Below are 26,739 nucleotides of genomic sequence, written 5' to 3'. Positions count from 1 at the left end.
AACTTCCACTAGAACATACCAGTGACTATCTAGCCAGGATTCCTGCGTTCAGCAGTGAGTATAGTGTGCCTGAGATTTAGTTGTTGAGCTTTATTGACAAAGAATGAACGAATTGTTGTTCTTCTTAAAGCATAACATGAGATTAAAATTCAGCAACTGCTAAGAAGGCAGTAAACTGGAGAGAAACATAACAGACAAAAACTAGGTGTTTTTACTCATTTAATTTTATAGTCATGTGATTTGCTTATTGGTGATCCATGTGATAAGTTTCTCTTTTTAATATTTTCAAATGTATATACTACTAATGGATAATATTTATTGTGTACTTATAATTTGCCAGGCCTGGTACTTTAAATGCGTCCTCCTAGGCCTCACACTAATGCTGTGTGCGTGCTCGCTAGACCCACTTCATGTATGAGAACACTGAGGCTTAATTTTGAAAGCAAGGGCTTCACACTCAGGCAGACTGACTGTAAAGCATGCAACTCCATGACTTTGTTCCAGAGTGTTGAAAGTATTATTTAACAGTCTATTTTTTTTTTTAAAACAGATTTTCTGATACAATGGCAACCCCACGGAGAAGGACAAAGAAAAAAGCATCTTTTGATCATTCTCCGGACAGCCTGCCTTTGAGGAGCTCCGGCAGGCAGGTATTACTCGTTTGCTCATTCACTGCAGCCGTGTCTGGAGTGCACAGCATTATTACGGTGGGGCTTGAAAAGTTAGAGATGAAAAGACAAAATTGCGGTCCTCAAGGAACTTGTAGGCTAGCGGAGAGGTTGGACCCTGGGGCAATCACAGTGTGATAAAGTGACAGATCGTAGCAAAGAGCATACCTGGCGGAGAGCTGCAAAGATAGGTGCACAGAGTGCGAATCCGCGTGGGGCGTTCAGAGAAGCCGGGGCCAGATGACGCCTGGCTCCCTATCCGGCATAGGGATCTGGGGTTGGCTTGGAGTTGCTAGGGTGCTGTGGGTGGGTTACTTTCTGCCATCTCATTTGCAGGGCAGATTTTTTTTTTTTAAAGAAAAATAATGATGTAATTCTCTTTCTAGAATTATTCTAGTTTTTGCATTACTGGGAGGCTGTAACTGCCTTTAGTAAATAAAAAAATCTTACTTTGAGAGGGGCTTTTATTTTGACTAATAACAGCTTTTTCCTCAGAAAGGCTCACATGCATTTTCATTCTCGGAGCCCGATCGTTGCAGGGCTGGTTCTGTATCTCTAGCCAGCTAGTGAATTATTTGCACAGTGCAGTTTCAAGAAAGTGGTTATACTGTCAGCCCCTGACCTACTGTCAGGCTGTTGTTGATTTTCACGTTTGGGACAACTCCTAGCGGAAATGATTTCAGGAGTAAACCCTCACCGTTGGCCATTCTGGCGAAATCTCAACCTCAGCTGATTCTTCTACAGGCAAAGAAAAAAGCAACGGAGATGACGGACGAGGATGAAGACGGCGGGTCTGAGAAGAAGTACCGGAAGTGCGAGAAGGCGGGCTGTACGGCCGCGTGCCCCGTGTGCTTCGCCAGCGCTTCTGAGAGGTCTGTGTGGACGGGGCGTCGGGCCTTCCATTCCTGCCCTGAGGCCCTCTTTCCGGTGACCTTGCCCTTGAAGGTCGTTCTCCTAAAGATAGCTGGAGATGCCGCACGCCATGTGACAGCAGCGGGGTTCCCTGCGTGCTCTGCACACACCGACCGCATCGGGGGGCCCAGCCGTATGAGCTGGGCACAGGGACCAGTCGGTGTCCTCAGGCCCCCCCCAGCTGTCCCCCTCCCAGAGGTTGAGGAAGGAATGGGCGAGGGGTGGGGACACAGTGGAGAGACCATGAGCTCCCTGTGGAGACCTGCGTGTCCTCTCTTACCCCGGGCCTCTGCCAGCGGACACAGGCAGGCCTCCCCGAAGCCAGGTAGCTAGCTGCACCCTTGCCATGGTCACTGGGCCCTCCCAAGCATGACCTTTGGCTTCCAGAGAAAAAACTTCAGTTAAGGCTTCCAATTCAATAAAATCTGGAAAACAAATCCCATTTGTTAAAAAAATCACAAAGAAGTGGTGGTGGTAGTGTTCTTAGTGGCAGTATATTTCATTCTTTGCCCTGTTACTGGCTGTGTGGCAGTTTCTGTTCGCCAGATTGCCTACGTGATGATCGCCCTGCAGCTGCCCAGACGCATTCCCTGTTTGATATTTAGGCAGATACTCTTCCAGTGCCACACTTCCCCCCCGTCACGCACACGCAGCCCGCCCAGGCCGGCGGCATCTGGGTCATGTCATTAAACCCTGTCACCCACCGCTCTGAGGAGTCTCGATGAAACCCCCGAGCCCCAGGCCTCCCTGACGTTTGGCCGCCTGGGTCGGCGGCCTCCACGGCCCAACACCTGTGTCCTCGTCATGCGTTATTAGGAATCTGTCATCCAGTCCATTCCCCTGTTGTTAGCTCCAGGATGGGAGGATTTAAGTGGAGATAACGCAAAAAGGGCTCATAGGAGGTGCTTGATATGTGCTTTTTTAAGAAAGAGAGTGTGAAGAAATATTCATTCATTACCAAAGCTACATGTTTTTGCTGTTTTCAGATGTGCCAAAAATGGCTACACATCCCGATGGTATCACCTGTCCTGTGGGGAGCATTTCTGTAATGAATGTTTTGACCATTACTACAGAAGGTTTGTCCTGTAATTGCTTGAGATTCCCGTGGGGGAGGGGATGGCGGAGTTGGGGGGCAGCAGAGGGGGTCAGGAGGTTAAGGCTGTGCCCCCGAGCTTACTGAATTATGCTGCTGTTCCAGCCACGCCGTGCGAGAATTCTGATGCTGTAGTTTGTGTGTGCGTGCACCCTCAGGGCCCAAAAACACCTGCTGTGAGACAGTTATCCTCTCGTAGACACGGAAGTTGATAGGAATGCCCTCTTCCCGCCCCACCTGGTAACATGGCTGGTTAAGTCCTTTCAGTAGGATTTACTAACCTGCCTCCTGTTTGGAAAACCTGATTAATTGTATCTTGATACATTTGTTTTTTATTCTTTTTCAGCCATAAGGATGGATATGACAAATATACCACATGGAAAAAAATATGGACTAGCAATGGGAAAACTGAACCTAGTCCTAAAGCTTTCATGGCAGACCAACAACTCCCCTACTGGGTAAAAAAGATAAGGCCTCATTGACCTGCGAAGCATTTGTGGAGCTAAAAACGAGAGCAGTGGGTGAAAATACTGACTTTTAGGAAATTTTTCTTTTCTTGTATTTATTGTTCTTTCTGGACCTATTAAAGCAAAATTATATTTTTAATCTTTGTAGAAAACCTAGATATAACTCACATAGTATAAAGAAGAAATGAAAGACTCAGCACCAGCTGGTGATTGTCATTGCCGAGCTTGGTACCTGTCTCCCTAATGTTTTTTTATGTTCATATTTTCATGTGTGTGTTTAAACAGTTTGATGCTGCATACACAAATCCCAGTTAGGTTTAAAATCATACTTCACATATAATTTTTGGTAGCTTTTATTTTTTTGTTACTAATTTAACTTTATTTTTCCATTTAGCCATTCTTTGAAATTATAGTTTAGTGATTGCATATATAAGATAAATATAAGATGGTTTAATAAATAATTTGCTGATTTTTAAAATATAGCATTCCTGAGCTTCTCTTGCATACTTAAAAAACTTTTTTATTGAAGTGGAATTCACATAATGTAAAATTAAAATTAAAGTGTACAATTCAGTGGCATTTAGTACATTCAGTGTTGTGCAGCACCACCTATGGCTAATTCCAAGCATTTTTATCATTTATAAAGGAAAACCTGTGCTCATTCCTCTCTCCCTCCAGCCCCTGACAGCCACAAACTTGCTTTTTGTCTTTATGAATTTACCTATTTTGGATGATTTATATAAAGAAATCTTGCAGTTTATGACCTTTTGTGACTGGCTTCTTTCCCTTAGCATAATGTTTTTGAGGTCCGTCCATGTTGTTGCATACATTAGTACTCCATTCCTTCTTATGGGCAAGTAGCATTCCACTGTACGGATTGCCACTTTTATTTTTCCATTCATCTGTCAATGGACACTTGGGTCATATCAGCCTTTTAGTTATTGCAAAGTGTGCTACTGTGAACGTTTGTGCGCAGATGTTTATTTGAACTCCTGTTTCCATTCTTTTTTTTAAAAATTAAATTAAATTAAATTTATTTTTATTTTTTATTTTTATTTTGTTATTATTAATCTACAGTTATATGAAGAACATTATGTTTACTAGGGTCCCCCCTTCACCAAGTCCCCCCCCACAAACCTCATTACAGTCACTATCCACAGCCCTCCCCATTCCCCAACCTGCATTATACATGCTAATCGTAAGGCCCCCTTTCTTTTCTTCCCCGCCCTTATCCCTCCGTCCCCTCCCATCCTCCCCAGTCCCTTTCCCTTTGGTAACTGTTAGTTCAATCTTGGGTTCTGTGATTCTGCTGCTGTTTTGTTCCTTCAGTTTTTCTTTGTTCTTATGCTCCACATATGAGTGAAATCATTTGGTACTTGTCTTTCTCCGCTTGGCTTATTTCACTGAGCATAATACCCTCTAGGTCCATCCATGTTGTTGCAAATGGTAGGATTTGTTTTCTTCTTATGGCTGAATAATATTCCATTGTGTATATGTACCACCTCTTCTTTATCCATTCATCTACTGATGGACACTTAGGTTGCTCCCATATCTTGGCTATTGTAAATAGTGCTGCGATAAACATAGGGGTGCATCTGTGTTTTTCAAACTGGGCCGCTGCATTCTTAGGGTAAATTCCTAGGAGTGGAATTCCTGGGTCAAATGGTATGTCTCTTTTGAGCATTTTGAGGAACCTCCATACTGCTTTCCACAATGGCTGAACTAATTTACATTCCCACCAGCAGTGTAGGAGGGTTTCCCTTTCTCCACATCCATGCCAGCATTTGTTGTTGTTTGTCTTTTGGATGGTGGCCATCCTGACTGGGGTGAGGTGATATCTCATTGTGGTTTTAATTTGCATTTCTCTGATAACTAGCGATGTGGAGCATCTTTTCATGTGTCTGTTGTCCATCTGAATTTCTTCTTTGGAGAACTGTCTGCTCATCTCCTCTGCCCATTTGTTAATTGGATTATTTGCTTTTTGTTGAACTGCGTGAGCTCTTTATATATTTTGGATGTCAACACTTTATCGGATCTGTCATTATGAATATATTCTCCCATACTATAGGGTACCTTTTTGTTCTATTGATGGTGTCCTTTGCTGTACAGAAGCTTTTCAGCTTGATGTAGTCCCACTTGTTCATTTTTGCTTTTGTTTTCCTTGCCCAGGGAGATATGTTCATGTAGAAGTTGCCCATGTTTATGTCCAAGAGATTTTTGCCTATGTTTTTTTCTAAGAGTTTTATGGTTTCATGATTTACATTCAGGTCTTTGATCCATTTCGAATTTACTTTTGTGTATGGGGTTAGACAGTGATTCAGTTTCATTCTCTTACATGTAGCTGTCCAGTTTGGCCAGCACCATCTGTTGAAGAGATGGTCATTTCCCCGTTGTATGTCCATGGCTCCTTTATTGTATATTAATTGGCCATATACGTTTGGGTTAATGTCTGGAGTCTCTAATCTGTTCCACTGGTCTGTGGCTCTGTTCTTGTGCCAGTACCAAATTGTCTTGATTACTATGGCTTTGTAGTAGAGCTTGAAGTTGGGGAGTGAGATCCCCCCCACTTTATTCCTCCTTCTCAGGATTGCTTTGGCTATTCAGGGTCTTTGGTGTTTCCATATGAATTTTTGAACTATTTGTTCCAGTTAGTTGAAGAATGCTGTTGGTAATTTGATAGGGATTGCATCAAATCTGTATATTGCTTTGGGCAGGATGGCCATTTTGATGATATTAATTCTTCCTAGCCAGGAACATGGGATGAATTTCCATTTGTTAGTGTCCCCTTTAATTTCTCTTAAGAGTGTCTTATAGATTTCAGGGTATAGGTCTTTCACTTCTTTGGTTAGGTTTATTCCTAGGTATTTTGTTATTTTTGATGCAATTGTGAATGGAATTGTTTTCCTGATTTCTCTTTCTATTAGTTTATTGTTAGTGTATAGGAAAGCCACAGATTTCTGTGTGTTAATTTTGTATCCTGCAACTTTGCTGTATTCCGATATCAGTTCTAGTAGTTTTGGAGTGGAGTCTTTAGGGATTTTTATGTACAATATCATGTCATCTGCAAATAGTGACAGTTTAACTTCTTCTTTACCAATCTGGATTCCTTGTATTTCTTTGTTTTGTCTGATGGCCGTGGCTAGGACCTCCAGTACTATGTTAAATAGCACTGGGGAGAGTGGGCATCCCTGTCTTGTTCCCGATCTCAGAGGAAAAGCTTTCAGCTTCTCACTGTTCAGTATAATGTTGGCTGTGAGTTTATCATATATGGCCTTTATTATGTTGAGGTACTTGCCCTCTATTCCCATTTTGTTGAGAGTTTTTATCATGAATGGATGTTGAATTTTGTCGAATGCTTTTTCAGCATCTATGGAGATGATCATGTGGTTTTTGTCCTTCTTTTTGTTGATGTGGTGGATGATGTTGAGGGATTTTCGAATGTTGTACCATCCTTGCATCCCTGGGATGAATCCCACTTGGTCATGGTGTATGATCCTTTTGATACATTTTTGAATTCAGTTTTCAAATATTTTGTTGAATATTTTTGCATCTACGTTCATCAGGGATATTGGTCTGTAGTTTTCTTTTTTGGTGGGGTCTTTGCCTGGTTTTGGTATTAGGGTGATGCTGGCTTCATAGAATGAGTTTGGGGGTGTTCCCTCCTCTTCTGTTTTTTGGAAAACTTTAAGGAGGATGGGTATTATGTCTTCTCTGTATGTCTGATAAAATTCCGAGGTAAATCCATCTGGCCCTGGGGTTTTGTTCTTGGGTAGTTTTTTGATTACTGCTTTAATTTCTTTGCTCCTGATTGGTTTGTTTAAATTTTGTGTTTCTTCTTTGGTCAGTTTTGGAAGGTTGTATTTTTCTAGGAAGTTGTCCATTTCTTCTAGGTTTTCCAGCTTGTTAGCATATAGGTTTTCATAGTAGTCTCTAATAATTCTTTGTATTTCTGTGGAGTCTGTTGTGATTTTTCCTTTCTTGTTTTTGATTCTGTTGATGTGTGTCAATTCTCTTTTTCTCTTAATAAGTTTGGCTAGAGGCTTATCTATTCTGTTTATTTTCTCAAAGAACCAGCTCTTGGTTTCATTGATTTTTTCTATTGTTTTATTCTTCTCAATTTTATTTATTTCTTCTCTGATCTTTATTATGTCCCTCCTTCTACTGACTTTAGGCCTCATTTGTTCTTCTTTTTCCAATTTCGATAATTGTGACATTAGACTATTCTTTTGGGATTGTTATTCCTTCTTTAAATATGCCTGGACTGCTATATACTTTCCTCTTAAGACTGCTTTCGCTGCGTCCCTCAGAAGTTGGAGCTTTGTGTTGTTGTTGTCATTTGTTTCCATATATTCCTTGATCTCTATTTTAATTTGTTCATTGATCCATTGACTATTCAGGAGCATGTTGTTAAGCCTCCATGTGTTTGTGAGCCTTTTTGTTTTCTTTGTATAATTTATTTCTAGTTTTATACCTTTGTGGTCTGAAAAGTTGGTTGATAGAATTTCAGTCTTTTTGAATTTACTGAGGCTCTTTTCGTGGCCTAGTATGTGGTCTATTCTGGAAAATGTTCCATGTGCACTTGAGAAGAATGTGTATCCTGTTGCTTTTGGATGTAGAGTTCTATGTATGTCTATTAGGTCCATCTGTTCTAGTGTGTTGTTCAGTGCCTCTGTGTCCTTACTTATTTTCTGTCTGGTGGGTCTATCCTTTGGAGTGAGTGGCATGTTGAAGTCTCCTAAAATAAATGCATTGCATTCTTTTTCATCCTTTAGTTCTGTTAGTATTTGTTTCACATATGCTGGTGCTCCTGTGTTGGGTGCATATATATTTATAATGGTTATGTCCTCTTGTTGGACTGAGCCCTTATGTAGTGTCCTTCTTTATCTCTTGTGACTTTCTTTGTTTTGAAGTCTGTTCTGTCTGATACTAGTACTGCAACCCCTGCTTTCCTCTCCCTGTTGTTTGCATGAAATATCTTTTTCCCTGTGTCCATTCTTTTTGATATATATCTGGAATAAAATTTGGGGTCCTACGGTAATTCTGCATTTAACTTTTTGAGGGCCTGCTGAACTCTTCTCCATAGCTAATTGCTACAGCATCTTTCATTCCCACCAGTTGTGTGTGTGAGGGTTCAAATTTCTGTACGTCCTCACCAACTCTTACTTTCCTTTTTTTTTTTTATTCTGGTTCTTCTAGTGGGCATGAAATGGTGTCTCATTTTGGTTTTAATTTGCATTTCTCCAATGACTGATGCATCATGTGCTTATTGGCCATTTGTATACCTTCTTTGGAGAAATATCTGTTCATCTATCTCTTTTGCCCATTTTTAAAGTGGGTTATTTGTCGTGTGTTGTTAAGATGTAAGCATTCTTTATATATTCTGGATACTAAACCCTTATGAGATACATGATTTGCATATATTTTCTCCTGTAGATTGTCTTTTCACTTTCCTGACAGTGTCCTTTGATGCACGAAAATTTTTAATTTTGATGAAATTAAGTTCACCCCATTTTTTCTTTTGTTGCTTGTGCTTTTGTTGTCATGTCTAAGAATCCATGATCATGAAGACTGATTCCTATGTTTTCTTCTAAGGCTTTTATCATTTTAGCTCTTGTATTCAGGTGCATTTCGAGTTAGTTTTTATGTATGTGTGAAGTAGGGGTCCAACTTCATTCTTTTGCATATGAATATCTGCACATCCTTTTAAAAAAGTAATGTTTTTATTTTAGAGTAATTTTAAACTTAAACTTACAGAAAGTTGTAGGGATAGGGTACAGAGTTCCCACACATCCTTCAGCCAGTTTCTCCTAACATTATCAAACACCCCATGATTATTTGTCAAACTAAGAAGTTAACACTGGGTCAGCACTAATGACTGTGTTGTAGACTTTATTTGGATTTGACCAGTTTTTTCACTCGTGTCTTTTTACTGTTCCAGGGTCCAATCCACAATACCACATTGCATTTAGTGTGCATTTTCTTTGACTAACTGTAACTAACCACACTTAACTGAGTATTTCTTCTGCTTAAACATTTCTGACAGCAGTGTTCAGATCTCCTTTACACTTTTCTGGTGCCCGAGCTGTTGTTGCCTCAGAAATGACCTTGATGGGATAAAAGTGGATTACGGGTGGCGCCGATAGGAGGGGAGGGAAAGTACTGACATGAGAAAGTTGTTCCGATCATGTGGAGAAGACGGCAGAGTGAGTGGTGGAGGGTGGAGATGCTAGTTCCCACTCATCCAGCTCGCTGACCTCAGCACATCGCTTTCTGTCCAGGTTCAGTGCACAAGCCCTGCGTGCAGAAAGTGGAGGCAGCTCACCAAGGAAGTCCAGCTCACTCCACAGATGGCGAAGACCTACCGGTGTGGTGTGAAGCCAAATACTGCTGCCAAGGTATGATCTCTGGTAGTTATTTTTTTTTAACTAATTGATGGGTTTATTTACTGGTTGCTGTATAGTAATGGGAGCAACATCTGTCCAAGTATTTTTTTAAAATTGTCTCTGTCTTGTCCCGTGGGAGTTCCTACGTGATCTGGATGCGGTGGCTTGGATCTTGGGTATTTTTGCCCAGTCTTTGTTCTGCCTTTTCATTTTCTTTGTAGGTCTTTTGATGAACAGTTTTAATTTTGAAGCTTAGCGTATCCGTTTTTTCTTTTATGCTTAAAACTTTTTGTATCTTTTCTGAAAAATCACTGACTACCTCTCAGCTTACACAGATAGCTCCCTGGATTTTCTTCAAAGAGCTTTGTAGTTTGAGCTTTTATATTAAAGTCACTAATCTAGCACGTGTTAGTTTTTGGCTTTGATGGGAGGTATAGGCCAAGATTCAGGGTTTTTTTTTTTTCCTATAAATATTTCATTGATTAGTACCATTTGTTGAAAAGACTTTTTTTTTTTTCCTCACTGAATAATCTTAGCTCTATTACCAAGCATCAGTTGGCCATACATGTAGGTCTATTTCTGGACACTGTTCCATTTCTCTGTTTGCTTATCCTTGCCAAGTACTCTGGTGTCCTGGTGATTCTATCTTTATAGTTAGTCTTAAAATCAGGTAGTGTAAATTCCTCCAACTTTGTTTTTTTTTTTGCAAGATTGTTTTGGCTATTTTAGGTCCTTTATGTTACTATATAAATTTTAGTATCAGCTTGTCAATATCTACAAAAAGGCCTCTGGGATTTTGATTGTAATTTATTCAGTTTATAGATTGGTTGAGATTGGTTGAAGGAAGATTGACTTATTTATATTTTTCTGTCTTCTAATCCAGGAGTTAAACACTGTGGGCTAAATTTGGATCCCTGCCTGTTTTAGAAAATAAAATTTTATTGGAACACAGTTTGTGTTGAATAGAAATTGGAGAGAGCAGGCATCCCTGCCTTATCCTGACCTTAGGAGGAATGTGCTCAGTATTTTATCGTTTTGTACGATATGGGCTGTAGATTTCTGCAGGTGCCTTTGATCAAACTGAGGAAGTCCCTTACTGTACCTAGTTTGCTGAGAACTTCTTGAAATGAGTGAATGTTGAATTTTGTCAAATACTTATTGAACATCATTCATGATGTTCATGTGGTTTTTCTGCTTTAATCTATTACTGTGTTGAATTATACTGATTCTGGAATGTTGAAATCACCTTGCATTCCTGGGGAGGCAGGAATCCCACTTGTTCTTAATGTATTAACCTTTCAGTGTATTATTGGATTCAGTTTGCCAGTATTTTGTTGAGGATTTTTGTGTCTGTTTTCATGATGGATATTATCTGTCATTTTCTTTTCTTACAATAGCCTTCTCAGCTTCTGCTGTCCGAGTTATGCTGGCTCCATAAAGTACATTGAAATGATGAGCCCCTTCTATATTTTGTTAAAGAGTCTGTGTAAGGTTGATATTATTCTTTAGTGTTTAGTATATGTCATTGGTGAAGTGATTTGGGCCAGTTGTCTGTGAGTTGTTTGGAAATTTGGGGTTCAGTTTCTTTAGCAGATCCATGGCTCTTCAGGTGGTTTGTCCTACCAATTTTAAAAAGCTGTGTTTTTAAAGAAATTTGTCTATTTTGTCTGCATTGTCAAAGTTGTTATCTTAAAGTTGTTTGCACTGTTTTCTTATTCTGTTAATGTCAGTGGGATCTCTGGTGGTGTCTGTGTTTTATTCTGATGTTGATAATTTGGAAGTGAAGGGTAGAAAGCACAGATCTAAGACCAGGATCCTATAATTAACAAGTCTTGTCCTAAAACGTTTCAGTTTAGACCTACATTGATTCTTGACCTCCATCTTCAGAGCAGAAGGCGTATCCGAGGGACAGAAGAGAAAAAAGTGGGAGGAGGCTGACATGGTTGGGGAGCAATTCATTTTCCCAGCTGAGTGGTGCCCTGGTGAGAACTGGGGTTTGAGCAATGAAGGTAGCATGAGCCTGTGTGTCGAGGGGAGTGTGGCTAGCCGGCCCAAACAATGTGGTCGCAGTGAACCGAACTAGCACCTGTGCCCCAATTACTTCTCAAGTGAAAAGTATCGGCAGTGGCATTTCATTATAATACGTAAAGCAGAGTTCAGCCAAAGAGCCGTCAAAGGGGGCAGACTGTCTTAAGAGGTACTAACCTTTGGGCTATTTTTCCTCACCCTATTTCTACAAGGTTTCTAAACAATTTAGGAAATTTTGGGGGATTTACATAATAATGTTACGTTACCCAATAGTAAGTGTTATTTTACATGAAAAGTTTCTATTAAAATCGTTTCTTACTCTTCTCTGACTAGCTTTGGTTTATCTGTGCCTCGGAGCCACCAGGGTTCTTCTGTGTCCTTCCTGCTGGTTATGGAGTGTGCGGCCTTGACTGCAACTCTACTGACTGTCCAGGTCATCCGGGTCCCTCTTCTCGTTCACTTGATGTTTCTTTGGGTGGTAATTGTCACTTCCAGTTTCTTCAATTTAAGTGGTTTTTGAAAAGTCTAAGATTTTCTATAGGATGCGTTTGTTTTTAGACAAATGTTATGTGTGCATCCTTGAAAAATTCAAGCAATAAAGAAGAGAGCAAAGGTGGTAACCAAAAAATCATGCATTTATCACTGTCCGTAACCATCACTGAATGACATTCGTCCGGGAGTATCCCTGCCTACATCCAAAGGGAAGGCCTGGCTGATAAACACATGCTGGTTTTATATGACATGAGTGAGTTTACTACAGTGAAATTTCAAGTAAGAAAAGGAAGCCAAAGTGAAACAGGAAATTGTTGAACATATGATAATAATGTCTTCATCTCAAAAAATAGTGGTTTCTAAAGGGACCCAAAAAGGCTAAGAAAATATATAAGAATGTTAAGAGATTGGGATCACTTTTTAACAATTGCATGTTCCAATTAGAGAAAGTGACTCCCTGCTGTGAAGAAGAGAAAAGGAATGACGGCCCCCTTCGGTCCGCCCGCCCTCTCCGGCTCCCAGGTGTTGTTAGTGTGTGTTGTTCTGTTTGCTTTCCAGTTCGCTGTGTTGGTATAAGTGTTGTGTCTACTTTCCGCGACTGTGCCCCCTCTGTTGTTCACTCTTGCTTCTGGAGTTAGCAGCTCCCACTGTGTCCCTCGCCGCAGTTCCTTCTACCCAAGATCTCCGTTTTGATTTCTCACATGGTTGGTGTATTTGAACATGAAGTACCTTCTTCCAGGAGGGCTCAGAGGTGTCAGATTCCTTAAGTTTTTGAAAACTTAACTGCCTTTCTCTCTTCCCACTTTCTTAAAATTGAAGGCTTAGGATCTTAAGTCCCAGCTTCTAAGTGCGGTGTCACATCTTTCAGATCTCTTTTCCCCCCAGGAATCCTCCTCTGAGACCCTGCTGCTCCCGTCTGAACTGATTGCCCGATCTGCACCCTGTACTTTTGAAATATTTATTTAAATGTTATTTATTGACCCAGAGTTACTTTGTCTTTTCAGCTTGGTATTCTGTCAAGGACAAAGTCTGGAAATGCTTATTTGTCAAAGAACATTAACCAGAATGGTAGCAAAGGACACACACTTTTGGAGCTCGCTTTTGTCATCTAATGTATCTTAAAGATGACTTCATATCAGTACAGAAAGATTTCTTTCTCTTCAGAGGTTGTATAATAAATAGTCAACTGAATGGAAGTATCAGGATGAATTTTGCCCGATTGAATGGGTTTAGGTGACTTGTAAACATTTATCATTACTGGCAGTGCTGCAGGGAATAGCTTTATATCTATGTCATCTTTTAATGTATTTGTAGGGTCCATTCTTACAAATGGAATTTCTGTGTCATGGAGTACATGCAGTTATTTTAATATGAAATGAATCATAGTCACAAAGAGGACTTACAATTTGTATATAAGGGGTAAAGAATTAAAGCAAACATGTGCCCAGCACCCAGTCTTAGAGCTCAGAGCCTGACCAGTGCCTCTGACTCCCTGGGTGCCTGCAACCGGCTCTCTTTCTCTCCCTGCCCTGCGAGGGTAAACAGGCACCTGAATTTGGATTTATTATTCCCCTGCCTTTTGTTAGATGGAGTCAGTACCTATTTATGAAACCCTAAACAACATGTAAGGCCTTCCACGTTTTTGTGCTGGTTCTGGATCGTATCATATTCTTTGTATTCCTCTGCCACTTGCTCTTTTTAACTCAGTGTTGAGGTTTCTCCTCTGCACTCAAGGGGATGCCTAATGCTCTGGGTCGTGAGTTTTTCCTTCTGCTCCGTGTGTTATGTTCCTGAGCACTAGGTGTGATTTTACATAAAAAGGGCTTTGGAGTATCCACTGTGTACATCTATCTCGAGATGTGTTCTCCCATCCACGAACGTGAGGCTGTACCTAGTGTTGGGCTGTTCCGTGCAGCGCTCCTGTGAGGCGCTTGCTCCCCCACTCCACACGTGCAAGGGTTTCTCTGCAGTATGTTCAAGGGCCAGATTTGCCCGGCCATGGGCTATGCCAGTCTTCAGTTTCTTGGGGAACGTTTTTATCGAGATATAACACACAGACAGAAAATGCACACATCAAAACACACACAGCTCAATGAATTCTTACAGAGTCTGCATTGGCGAGCGCCCAGTGAAGAAACTGAATACTCCCCAGACCCTCCAAAGCCCCCTCATGCCCCGTCACTCACAGCCTCCCACCCTACTCCCCACCCACGAGGCTGTTCAGCTTGCCGCGCTTTCTCGTGAAGAGAATGACAGCGTGTTCCTGGGGGTCTGGCTTCTTTCTCTCACTACGACGTGTGTGAGGTGCGAACCCCCTGCGGGGGGGAGTCGTAGGTTGTTCATTCTCATTGCCGTGGCCGGGGCCATTGTTTGAAATGTAATGTTATCTATTCATCCATGTGACCCTCGATGGACTTCCAGCTTGTGTTCAGCCTTTTCCTATTGCAAACAGTGTGCTTGGGGCATTTTCTAATACTTCCGTTGGCACACATGTGCACGGGTCTCTCTGGAAAGTACAGCAGGATTAGAATTGCTGGACATGTATGTACATCCTCAGTCATACAAGATGATGCCAAGTTGTCATGCATTCAGGAGTTTCATATCCTGTCCAGTTGCTCCCAGAGCCTTACTGCACCGTTAGATCCCCCCACACCCTCGAGGGAGCAGCTGCTTTACTCCTGTGGTGTTTAATCAGTTGGGTCGTTTGCCAGCCTGATAGATGCAAAGTTGTATCTTATTGAGGGTAAATTGACACTAAAACTATATTTTATAAGTAAACCCAATTAACACGTGGTTTTCTTTTGCAGCCTGAGACCTCGGATCATTGTTCCCTTCCGGAGGATCTGGTGAGTATTTCTGCATTTTCTGCACTGGAGTTCACTGTGCCTTCAAAAACAAATAAGTACTCTACGTAAGTAACTCTAAGAGCTTTACGAGTGCCTTTATCTGGCTGCTGGTCAAAGGCTTTCAATCTGGCGTGGTGACTGTGATGGGAATACCAGCCATAGTGGCAGCGCGGGTCATTACCCCCCAACTTAAGAAAAGGTGAAGTTGAATCGCTGTCTTACTCCAACAGCCACACTGTTAGGCTTGTTTTTCGTGGGTGACTTTGTGACCTCACCTCTGCTTGATGCCTTCTAAGAAAAGAACAGGAGGACCATCATTTGATGGTCGTGGCCCAGATCCAGCTGCGAGGGTGTTCCCGGGTGTCCGACCTCAGCTCAGCTGCCTTGCCCTGCCCGCCCCGTGGTGGGTGGGGCACCTCCCCCGCCGGCAGAGCCCGGCGCCTGTCATTGTCTTAGGGAATGTTGCTGTCTCGGCTGCCAGACTCCACGGGCCCTGGGACCACATCCATTTGTTTCACAAAATGGTTTTTTAAATTTCCGAGTTCCTAAAATTCTGAGGTTCTGAGTTATTCTGCATTTCAGTGATTGAGGATTGTTAATTTTCAGTTTTCCTAGATGTCTGAAACTCAGGGACTGTGATTGGTTTTTAGACAAAAGAGAATTGATACCAAGCAAATCTGTTTTAAATCTGTTTTGTTGTGTATGAGATACACAAACACACACACACACACACCCCCACACACGCACACGTACACATACACTTTAACAAAATAATTATTTGAACCCTCAAACATTTCCATAGTAAAGCAGTGGCCTACAGAATTTCTGGATGTGGAGTAGATAGACTGAAAGCATAGAAAGAAAAGAAAAATAACCTTAAACACAGTTACAGGACCTTATGAATCTGTCTCCTAATATTCAGACCATTTTGCATGCAGAAGAGTCTGAACTTCAGGACAGAGGCTGTATTCTTGGAATATAAGAACTTTTACAAGTTTGGTAGAATCCCTGGATGTTCATCTACTAGTTATTTATTTTTGAGTTTGGTTAAGAAAGAGTCAGGGGCAGGTTTATAGACATATCACCTAACTCGACTGTTTTCTGTGGATTCTCGGGTCACTTTTAAACAGTTCCTAAATTGAGTGCCCACGTTAGTGCCCTTGGCCTGCACAAATCACCACGGCAAACGGGTGGCGTAAAGCGACAGGGATTCATCGTCTCACGCTTCTAGAGCCTAGAAGACTGAAACCAACATGTAGTGAGCAAGAGAATGTGTGCTTCGGGTTTGGACCCTGTGAGTTTCCAGGGCAAACAGAAGGGCGTCCACAGAGGGGATCCTCCCTGTTGGCCTCGAGCTCTCAAGCCCTTGTCTGGTGGCAGGTGGTATTCGGTCGGGCCTGGGGAACTGACATCGGAGGGTCCCTGGCCCCAAGGTTTATCCCCCATCAGACTGTCATGATTCTTGGGGCGTACATTCAAGATGACGTTTAGAAAAGGCTGTCTGTTCCAGGACCCGTGGCAGTGGTACCGTAGAGGCCAAGTACACTCGATTTTATTCCAATAGTCAGTCATCGTGGGGTTACTTTGACCCGATGACTCCCTGTGTTAAAGCAACTCTGGAATGTGATCAGGTATTTGAAGACTGAAATAGTTTTTTTCGTTCTGTTCTACATTTAGCATCTTATTTTGATGATTGTTGTGCACTTTTCTCTGAAGATGTTTTAGTAGCCTCTGGCGAAAAGCAACAATGCTAGAGAATTATTTTTTTCTGCCCACGTTCACCATTTCAGTTATCTTCAGATCCTCAGTAAAAAATGGGGGATGGAAGGTAAACGGTTACTGAACAGAAAGAAATGTCACATGTCAGACTTAAACCTAGGCTTGCAGTATCGTCAGCCGGTGTGGGTGGGATTTTCCGAGCGGGGACAGGGGTGGAGGCAGAGCAGAAGGCTTGGGGAGGAAGGGCCTGAAGGGAATCCTCCCCCGTCCTTGGCCGAACCTGCCGAACATTTCCTCCCGCCCTTGCCTCGCTCTGCCCCACTGCAGAGGGTGTCGGAGGTGTCCAGCCACTGGTGGTACTCCATGCTCATCCTGCCTCCGCTGCTGAAAGACAGCATGGCGGCGCCCCTGCTGTCCGCCTACTACCCCGACTGTGTGGGCATGAGCCCGTCCTGCGCCAGCACCAGCCGCGCAGCCTGCAGCGCCAGCCCCGGCAAGCTGGAGCCCTCGAAGGCGGCCCCCGCCGCCCCGGGTGAGAACTGGGCCCGGCCCTCCCTGCTCCCCGCCCTCCCCGCCCCTGGAAGCGTGCGTGGCAGCGTTGGGTCCCGGGTTTGGCTGTGTCAGGAGCAGTTGTAGCCTTTGTATACCGGGCACAGGTCACTTTCCCCTCGGTAATTTGGGAAGCCTGCAGCACCTGCCCGGTGAACACACAGGGATGTGCGTTGACAAGTATGTATTTGGAAGTTGGGTGGCCGCGTGGTTTGATGATGTAAACTCTGATGTGCCAGAAGGAGTTTCGACTACACGAGCAACCCTTTTTTTCTCTCTGAGTCTTCTCTGTCTAATTATGCCGTTGATAATCTCAGCAAAACAATCCACTCTTGCAAAAATTCAAAATTTCAGGTCAGGGCAGGCATGCTGTTGACCATTTACAGGAATCTTTAAAATTTTCGGTGTATAAGCAAGAATGAATTCTAGATCTGCCTGCACATAAGCAAGCTTCATAGTTAATGGTGCAAATAGATTTTGACCCTTGCGGTCCTCTCACAAGGTTTTTAGCTAATCACAACGGGCCATCTGAAAATGCAGACATGGCTGCTATCAAAGCTGACGTGCTGACTCCTGCGGTTAATTTAGGCGGAATGAAGCAGGCTCTCTGGGACTAGCAGGCGTCTGCGTTCATGAAGGACAGTTTAGCAGTGTGAGTCAAAGGCCTGACTGTATATACTCTTTGGCCCTGGGAATTTATCTTGCATGAACTATCAAACTTATTATCATAAATCTAAGTTTGTGTTGCATTGTTTATCATCGTGAAATTACTGGATGAAATTTAGATGTCCAGTGATTACATATGGTTAAAAAATAAGAAAATACTGTATGGCCACTGATGTCATACTTCATGACATGGGACAGTGTTCTTGCAAAGCAGGTTAAAAAACAGCATTTCTATAGAGTGTTTTTCAGTATTGTAAAAACAAATACGTAATGTATTAATATTCTCTATTCATAGAGACAGATTTAAGGATGGACTGTACCGTTCAGTGTAGCCTGCCGCTCAAGGACTCTCAGGGCTTGGTGGTGGTTACTTACTTCTGTGAATCTATCCATTTTATAATCAGAGAAGTTCCAATAAAAGTCACTCTGAAAATACGTGAGGAACGTCCACAGAGAATGGGTGTTCAGTGGGTTTAGAGTTTCAGTCTTGCAAGACGAAGTTCAGGAGGTCAGTTGTACAGCATGAACACACTTAACACTGCTGAGCGACACCCTTAAACATGATTGGCAGGGCAGATTTTATGGTATGTGCTTTTTACCACGATGAAAACTTAAATATTTTTTTTCCCATACCATGGACATGAAATCTGTTAAGAAAGAATGGGAAACACAGTTGTTGATTTCACGCCCGTTTGGTCTGATGGGCGGAGGAAGCAGAAGTCGTTGTGGAGGACGGACGGGGGAGCTGTCGAGGCCGCGTTCGTGGCTTCGCTGCCCGGCTCACGCACATGCAGAGGGTGCAGCCTGTAGGACCCCCCGTTTGTGTCTCCTGTCAGTTCCAGGCATGAACCGGTACTTCCAGCCCTTCTACCAGCCCAACGAGTGCGGCAAAGCCCTGTGCGTGCGGCCGGACGTGATGGAGCTGGACGAGCTCTACGAGTTCCCGGAGTACTCCCGGGACCCCACCATGTACCTGGCCCTGAGGAACCTCGTCCTCGCGCTGTGGTACGCCAGCTGCAAGGCGAGTGTGCGGGCGTGGCGGACACGCCTGCGGGGGGACGAGAGCTGCCCCTCAGGGCCGGGAGCTGCCCGTCAGGGATCTCCGCCTCGGCCCCGCCGACTTTCTGGGTGGATACTCTGGGGGCAGGGCGCACCTCCTGCGCATGTGGGGTGTTTAGCGGCATCCCTGACCTCTGCCCACTAGGTGCCAGTAGCTCCCCCACCTGTGACAACCAGCATTGTCTCTAGATATTGCCAAATGGGTGCACAGCCTCTTGCTGAGAACCACCGCTCCGGACTGTATGTTAGCAGAATTCTTGACTCTCCCGTCAGTGAGTTTAAGGTGCGAAGTCTGGCGCCCAGAGTCTCAGTGGCAATGCCACAAGGAAAAGCAAGCAGGCATCCAAGACTGGGTCCTAAGCCCCTGGCGGGTGGGGACTCCTGTTTACCCATTTACTCAGACAGCTGAGGCCAGGGCTTCGCCCTCTCTTGGGACTGAATGAATGTCTGGGGCCTCACACGGCACTTGCCTGGAAAGGGATGGGGCTAATGGAATATGAGCTTTTGGTTTTAAACAAAAGCTTGCCTGAACCTAGTGTTTTCTGATGTAGTAATTTCTTCTTCAATTACTTGAGTGGCTGCTGAATGCAGAGCATTTTGCAAGGTTGCCAAAGTAATCTTGGTCAGAGAAAGTTGTCCGCTTCCCGCCCTCCACTGGCACATCACTGGATCAGAATGGACTCATACTCTAGGATGAGGGGACCTGACTGAGGTACAGCTCTTAGTGCCGTTCACAGAATTATACCCGGGCACGTAGGCGGGGCAAGGCAGAATTGCTCATTTCCTCCCAGAAGGCTTGGGGCAGGTGCTCAATAAACACTGGCTGAACTGAACACAATTGTGGTCAGAATTTCCTGTAAATAAGTTGTAAATATACACTTTTCAGAAATAGCCTCAGATTCAGTTTTCTTTGCATTTCTTTTTACTTGACTGTGAAATTGTCTTATACTGGGAAAAAGCCTCATAGAAAAAAATCCTGAGTTTGTGAGCCTAGATCTACTTCAACTTTTAATAAGATGTATTATATATACTTATACAAGTATATATATAACTGTTTCTATATACTTACATATACATACATATATATATAGACACACATACTACATATGAATATAGTATGTATTATATACTTAATCCTTTAGTAGAAAGTCATAAATACGGTCGCTTTGAAGGAATTGAAGACTTTGGAATGACTTTTTAACTTCATGAGTGCAGAGGTTTTTATCTCCTTCAGCAATCTGAGCCAATGTTGTGCGTGTTATTTCATGAATATTTTGAATATATGGTCATCTTCCCGTGATCGGGCTCCGTTGGACGGGGGTTGGTGACGTGCAGAGGAGAGGCCAGAAGTGAGGACTCACCCCTGCTAAACTCTGTGCCTGTTGTAACTTCGTGATGCAGGCCGAGGCTGCATCTCTTTCGAATGTTTGAAATGGACCAAGGCCTTGCCAAGGCTGGGTTGAGCAGAGAAAGGCAATGTCTTTCCTTAAACTTTCTGGTTCCCCCCCACCACGTCTTATCAGTGATGAGAACCGAGCTTGTCCTGCCGCCGGGGTGTCGCAGTGGCCGCCACTGTTCGAGTCGTTGACCCAGGGGTGCGCTCGCAGTGCGGCCTGCCCTCTGGCGTGGGGGTCCTTCTCGGCAAGGGGAATCGTAGGTGGCAGGACTCGGAGTGCCCTCTTTTCTTCTGCCCCTTTTTTCTTCTGTTTCTTCCCCAGGCAGGCCTCCCTGTGATCTCGCTGTGTCTTAGGGCTGAGTGATGGGTTTGAATTACCCCGAGAGCTCTTTTTATTGCTGTAAAATATACACAAAGTAACATTTCCCATATTGACCACTTAAAGCGTTGCAAAATGTGCAGTTCATTCGTCAGTATTAAGCACATGCTGTGTACAACCATCGCCATGGTCTAGTTACAGAACTTTCTCGTGCCCCGAGAGGAAACTCCACATCCACTAAGCAGTGACTTGCCATTTTTCCCTCATCGAGCCTCTGGCAAAACACTAATCTACAGAGTTGTATTATTTGCCTTTTCTGGGTATTTCAAATAAATCGATTCATTCGGTTTGTGGCCTTCTGTAAGTAACAACTTCGCATGGTGTTTTCAATTGATGTAGGACGGGTCACTACTTCATTTCTTTTTATGGCCCCCAGTACATTTTGTTTACCCACGCACCCACTGATGGATGGCAGTTTGAACAGTGTTGCTATGAATTCCATTTGGACGTACGTTTTCAGTTCTTTTTGGTACATGCAGGAGTGGAACTGCTGAATCATGCAGTAGTAATCCTATGTTTAACTTTATGAGGAATGAAGAGTTGTTTTTTTGTTTGTTTGAACAGTTTAGTTTTATTTCCAAACACAGGAAGCTCTTACTCCGCCGAAATGTATTCCTCACATCATCGTCCGGGGGCTCGTGCGCATCCGATGTGTTCAGGAAGTGGAGAGGATCCTTTATTTTATGACGAGGAAAGGTCTCATCAACACGGGAGTTCTCAGTGTCGGTGCCGACCAGCGTCTTCTTCCTAAAGATTACCACAGTGTAAGTGACGCCAGCGAGCCACACCGTTGGTCATCACATTATCCCTTTTGTACAGTAAGTGTGTCTCTGGCGGGGAGAAGATTGAGCACTATTTCCGTACACTGTAGAAAAGAGGAAGAGATTACTTACAAGTAGCACTGTTTTCTTTTTCTTTTTTTAATTTTTTATTAAGCTATTATTGATATACACTCTTATGAAGGTTTCACATGAAAAAACAATGTGGTTACTACATTTACCCATATTATCAAGTCCCCACCCACACCCCAGTACAGTCACTGCCCATCAGTGTAGCACTGTATTCTTTAGGAAAAGAAATTCTGACAGACATCAGAGAAATGTAGGTGAACCAACATTTACTTGGGATACCTTCTAGATTAAACTAGAACAGTGCATTGTTTTTGTTGCTCTAGTTGGATTTTTGTTCCTTTTTTCTTTCCTAAAGAAATCAGTCATCATCATTGGGGCTGGTCCGGCAGGCTTAGCAGCTGCGAGGCAACTGCATAACTTTGGAATTAAGGTAAGATTTCGGGACGTGGAGATAGAAACGAGTGGTTAACCTTCAGGTCCAAGTTTTCTAAGACTCAGAAACCAGGTCGTGATTTTAGCAAAGAAGGCTAAATACAGTATACCTTTCTGTCTTTACAAGGGAGCCTAGAAAAGATACACAATCTGAAATTGGTTTACTAGAAGAGAGGTAGTTAAAAGAGAAATTCCCGACAGCTTTGGAGAGCATTTTGGACTCTTCACAAGCAAGTCAGAAGAGATTGTAAGTTTTATTACAGCAGAATTCTTGACAGGTGGTTACTGACCCCATATGGGAGACATTGGGGAAAAGCCCTTGTCTCTGTAATAGTTTGAGACGAGTAATAATAACAGCTTGGAAATTCACCGTTTCTCGTATAATAGTTTCCGAAATTCCCAGTTAAAATTTTCTTAAGCAAATCAAGGCACACTTTGCATCTTCCTCTGGAAAACAAAAATACTTGCTTTTGGAAGCAGGATTGAATTAGTTAAACCATGGTTAAGACATAATTGTATGATTTTAGAGCACTGTATGTATCTGAGGTAACCTGCTTTCCCAAGGTAGGATAGTTTTTCTTTTTATCTGATATGTTGCCTTATTCCAGTTGTTCAAAATTAGCCAAAATAGGGACTATCGTTAAAAAAAAGTGCAATTCAGTGTCTAATTTTTATTAAATTCATTTAAATTAACCATCCCCTGGATTTCTCTTATTTCCTAGGTCTGACACATTTCTCCTTTTTAGAAAGTTACTTTGCAAGGATTTGCTTTTCAGTTAAACCGAACGTGAAAAATCAATTTGGTAAAATTGAATTAGTCCCTTCTCTGTTCTCTGTCTGGCTAAAAAAATGACAGCTTCTTTTTCACCATGTCTTCTCTGCGGGACAAGTTTCTGAGATGAAAAATTTTCAATAGTTGTGCTTAAGAGAGATTTTTTTCGTCCGAGAAATCTGATTTGGATTTACAGGAAATGAGTTTGCCTTTCAGAGTACTCGGTGGTATTAAGCTATGAGGCATTTTAATTGATCATTTGTTTATTTTAGTGTTAGATATAGGGCCAGTGTTTCTCATTTGTTTTTTACTTGGGAAACCCACAGATTACAGGGAAAGTTATTAATATCCAAACTCTAGGAGGCTGTCTTTGATGTTCAGCTTTCCTCTTACACTAAAAAGACACTAGAAATAAACGGTTACGTGTTGATATGAAGTCAGGAAAGAGGGTGGGGAGGGTAGAACCATAAATAGCTTTCCCAGTTGGAGAAAATGAGGAATTTAGGTCTGAGGAGGAGGAATATGAGGGCCTCTGTTACTCTCCCCTTTTTCTTGCCTGGTGATGAGGGAGCCCCCCCACAGAGACCGCCCACCCCTCTCCTGGTTAGGAAATAGATGCCTCTGAGTAATGTAAGAGAGGTTAGGTCAGGGACTTCCCGAGCAGTTCCGGGGAGCCCTTTCGGGGATCCAGAACTGAAGTGACTGCCTTAAACTGAAGCAGGCTCATGTTTCTGGTGAGTGCGACCCGGGAAGTGTAGCGGTTTGTGTCCCAGGGCCGCCCACCCGGAGGCGGCTCCTCCTGCTGCCCAGCGTTAGAAATGGGAGGAGATAAAATAGTCTGGGTGGGCGAGCCCACCTGCTTAGGCCAAGCCTGTATTATAATCTATATATTATCTATTGTAGTAGATAAAGTGACATACAATTTAAAAAAAAAATTAGTCATAGAGATCTTGCCATTTGCACTGACATGGATGGACCTAGAGGGCATTGTGCTCAGTGAAAATCAGCCAGAGAAAGAGGAATACCTTATGATTTCACTTACACCTGGGATCTGAAAAACAAATAAATGAACAAACAAAACAGAAATAGACTCATAAACACAGAGACCAGACTGATGATTAAGGGGAAGGGGCAGGTGAAATAGGTGAAGGGGACAGAGGTACAAACTTCCAGTCACAAAATAATTTAGCCATGGGTAGAAGTACAGCAGAGGGAATGTAGCTCAAAGTATTATAAAATTTTGTCCAGTGACATGGCAGCTACAGTTAGGGTGACAATTTAATAATGTATATAACTGATGAATCACTAAGTCGTTTATCTGAAACCAGTAGAATATTTATATATAAACTAAAATCAGTAAAAAGTTTTGAAATTCATCAATTCAAACAATAAAGCATTTGCCACACCTGCACACCAGTAAAATACATATATAAATAAATAGTCCTATCTTAGAGAAGTTAAGGACGATTTGCAATGCTACAGGAATTTTGCTACATACATAGATATTTCGTAGGAAAAAAAATCACCTTTCACTGAGTTGTTAATAGTACTTTTAAAATTATGGAATACTACTTAGTAGAAGCTTTCACCGTGCCTTCCTTGCTCTGCATCATCAAATCTTATCGCCATGGGATTTGAGAGGAACGTGTTTGAGGGGTCTCTCCAGCAGACCATTCGTCTACTCCTCGCTAGAATCTGGACTTTGTTTCGACATCTACTTCGGCTCCTGTTCACGCTGCCCTCTTAAAGCCGTTTCCCTGGTGACACGACACCTTAGCCAAGTACGGAGCTGCGTGTGTGGTACTGCTTTAGACCGTTCCAGCTTCTCTGATTGTCTTTGTAGGTGACTATCCTGGAAGCCAAAGACAGAATTGGAGGCCGAGTCTGGGATGACAAATCTTTTAAAGGCGTCACGGTGGGAAGAGGAGCCCAGATTGTCAATGGCTGTATTAACAACCCAATAGCACTGATGTGTGAACAAGTGGGTTTCTTTCCGATTTGCATTGTAGATAAAGAGATGGAAAAGTTGTGTCATTGTGCTTGTGTGTGATAGTAATATGCTTCGAGATAACATATTGTGTAACAAAACTCCAGAACAAATCCCTCATCCCCTCTGCAAAGTACGTAAAAACAGTAATGGTTCTTCCTTTCTGTGAAGGTGGAACTAGAGGGCTTAAAATATGTATTTTTTTCTTTTTTAAGATTTTTAATTATGTTTGTGTGTTATATGCAGGCTGCTTGATTAGCTCATCATTTGTTGAATCAAGCAAATAAAAGCATGGAATGCCCAGTTGAATTTGATTTTCAGATAAACGTAATGTTTTAGTGTATGTCCCAACTATTGCATGGGATGTTTGGCATGCAATAGTTGGGACATACTTATGCTAAGAAAACAAGTTATTTGTTGTTTATCTGAGAGTTAAACTTACCTGGGCAACCTGACTTTATCAGGCAACCCTACATAGTTTCTATAAAGACCTGGCAGGAGCCAAGTTTTCCCGGAAATATTCATTGGCTGTAAATTCAGCTGAACTGCCGTGAGAGTGTGTGTGTGTGTGTGTGCGTGCTCATTACACGGGCGTCCGCAGAGGAGGCCGCGTGTCGAGCAAGGAGAGGCCAGGCACAGCCACAGCAGCGGACGCCCGGGGCCACGTTCTGAAACGCGGCAGCGTGAGGTCTGGGAGCAGTGCTCCGACCCTCAGGTCCTCATAAATAACCTCTCAGGTTCCGTGCTCCGTTTCCACTGCCTGCTTTTGCTGCCCTTCCCCTTAAGCATATTGAGCTGTACATTTGAAAGGTGCTGGGCCATTTTTGCCTTCAGAGCTCTGTCTGATTTCAGCTTAGAACCTCTATATATGTTTTCCAGGGACTATTGTTGACCTTGTTATTTTTATTGTCTTAAAGCTTGGCGTCAGCATGCATAAATTTGGAGAAAGGTGTGACCTGGTCCAGGAAGGCGGGAGAGTCACCGACCCCGCCATCGACAAGCGCATGGACTTCCACTTCAATGCTCTCCTGGACGTCGTCTCTGAGTGGAGGAAGGACAAGACTCAGCTGCAGGACGTCCCTTTAGGAGGTACGCGGAGGCGCTGCTGTGGCCGTGCGCCTGTGCCTCCCAGCCTCGGCTGTCCACGCGGTCCTCGGGGCGTCCCGTTGGGACCGATGAGCCTGCGTGCCCATCCCCACAGGGGAGCCGAGCTTCCGTACGGACCTGGAGCTGCTTGTGTGCACACGTGCAGATCTTACTGTACGTGGTTTCTGGTGTTTAAATGTTCGATCGCATTTCCCAGAGGAGCTGACTTTTAAGGAAATGCGGTAAGCCCGTGGTGAATGGACAGCCACCACGTCATGTCTTTTCTAGACAAGACTTTCTGTATGCCAGGATTTCTTTTCCTTTTGTTTGGCCAAGAGGGTAAGAAATGTTCAGTGTATTTTGTTGGAGAATGCAATGTGATTGTCATTTTAAGAATTTTAATTCAAAAATCTTAAGGCTTGGGTACTTAAATGGTAGTTAATAACCCTCAACCCTTTAGAAAACTTGACCATCTGACTCATTTCCTTGAGGGTGCCAGCTGAGATTCTACCCTGTTGCTATGTTGATATTTATTTAACCTACAGTTTTTGACCTGAGTATATTCACTCGCAGCTCTTGGAAGCATGGCAGAGTTTCTTAAAGGGGGAACATTTGAACTCATTTTGCAGGGTATTAGCTGGCTTCAACTCTGTTCCTTCGCAAGGGCTCTCAGTTCCTCACCCTGGTGTATTTCCCATCTCTGTTGGGGACTCACTTCCCGGTAGCAGGGGTTCCCTGTCTCTTATCCTGCCCCTCCTCCTCACCTGTCCCAACCCACCACCTCTGGACCCACACTCATCACCCGGAGTAAGTGTTGACCAACAAGCCATGACAGAACATTTTCAGAAATGCATGGGGGTGGGTGGACCATTTGATCAAACATGGTAGTGTCCAGACCAAGCAGTGAGCTGTGGAATTTTCTGGAATTGAGGACAAGTGGGCCGACCTGCAGGA

At 43.1% G+C, this 26,739-nt stretch overlaps 1 protein-coding gene across 6 annotated transcripts in view; it reads left to right on the top strand.

Moving 5' to 3' along the window:
* The window catches only part of KDM1B (lysine demethylase 1B), a 59,894-nt gene that overhangs the window by 2,834 nt on the left and 30,321 nt on the right, over positions 1-26,739 (top strand). For all 6 annotated transcript variants that reach the window (XM_036994311.2, XM_036994312.2, XM_036994309.2 and 3 more), the window contains 12 exons: positions 551-650; positions 1,413-1,540; positions 2,567-2,656; positions 3,020-3,131; positions 9,419-9,535; positions 14,851-14,889; positions 16,936-17,140; positions 18,660-18,844; positions 21,245-21,421; positions 21,864-21,938; positions 24,556-24,693; positions 25,617-25,788. In XM_036994311.2, coding sequence (XP_036850206.2) covers positions 551-650; positions 1,413-1,540; positions 2,567-2,656; positions 3,020-3,131; positions 9,419-9,535; positions 14,851-14,889; positions 16,936-17,140; positions 18,660-18,844; positions 21,245-21,421; positions 21,864-21,938; positions 24,556-24,693; positions 25,617-25,788 — 1,538 coding nt within the window. The remainder of the gene's footprint in view (positions 1-550; positions 651-1,412; positions 1,541-2,566; positions 2,657-3,019; positions 3,132-9,418; positions 9,536-14,850; positions 14,890-16,935; positions 17,141-18,659; positions 18,845-21,244; positions 21,422-21,863; positions 21,939-24,555; positions 24,694-25,616; positions 25,789-26,739) is intronic.

This window comes from Manis javanica, chromosome 16 (assembly GCF_040802235.1).
Source record: "Manis javanica isolate MJ-LG chromosome 16, MJ_LKY, whole genome shotgun sequence".
In the NCBI taxonomy this organism is placed as follows: domain Eukaryota; kingdom Metazoa; phylum Chordata; class Mammalia; order Pholidota; family Manidae; genus Manis; species Manis javanica.
The sequence above is the reverse complement of the archived record's forward strand: the minus strand, read 5'-3'. Positions and strand labels throughout refer to the sequence as shown.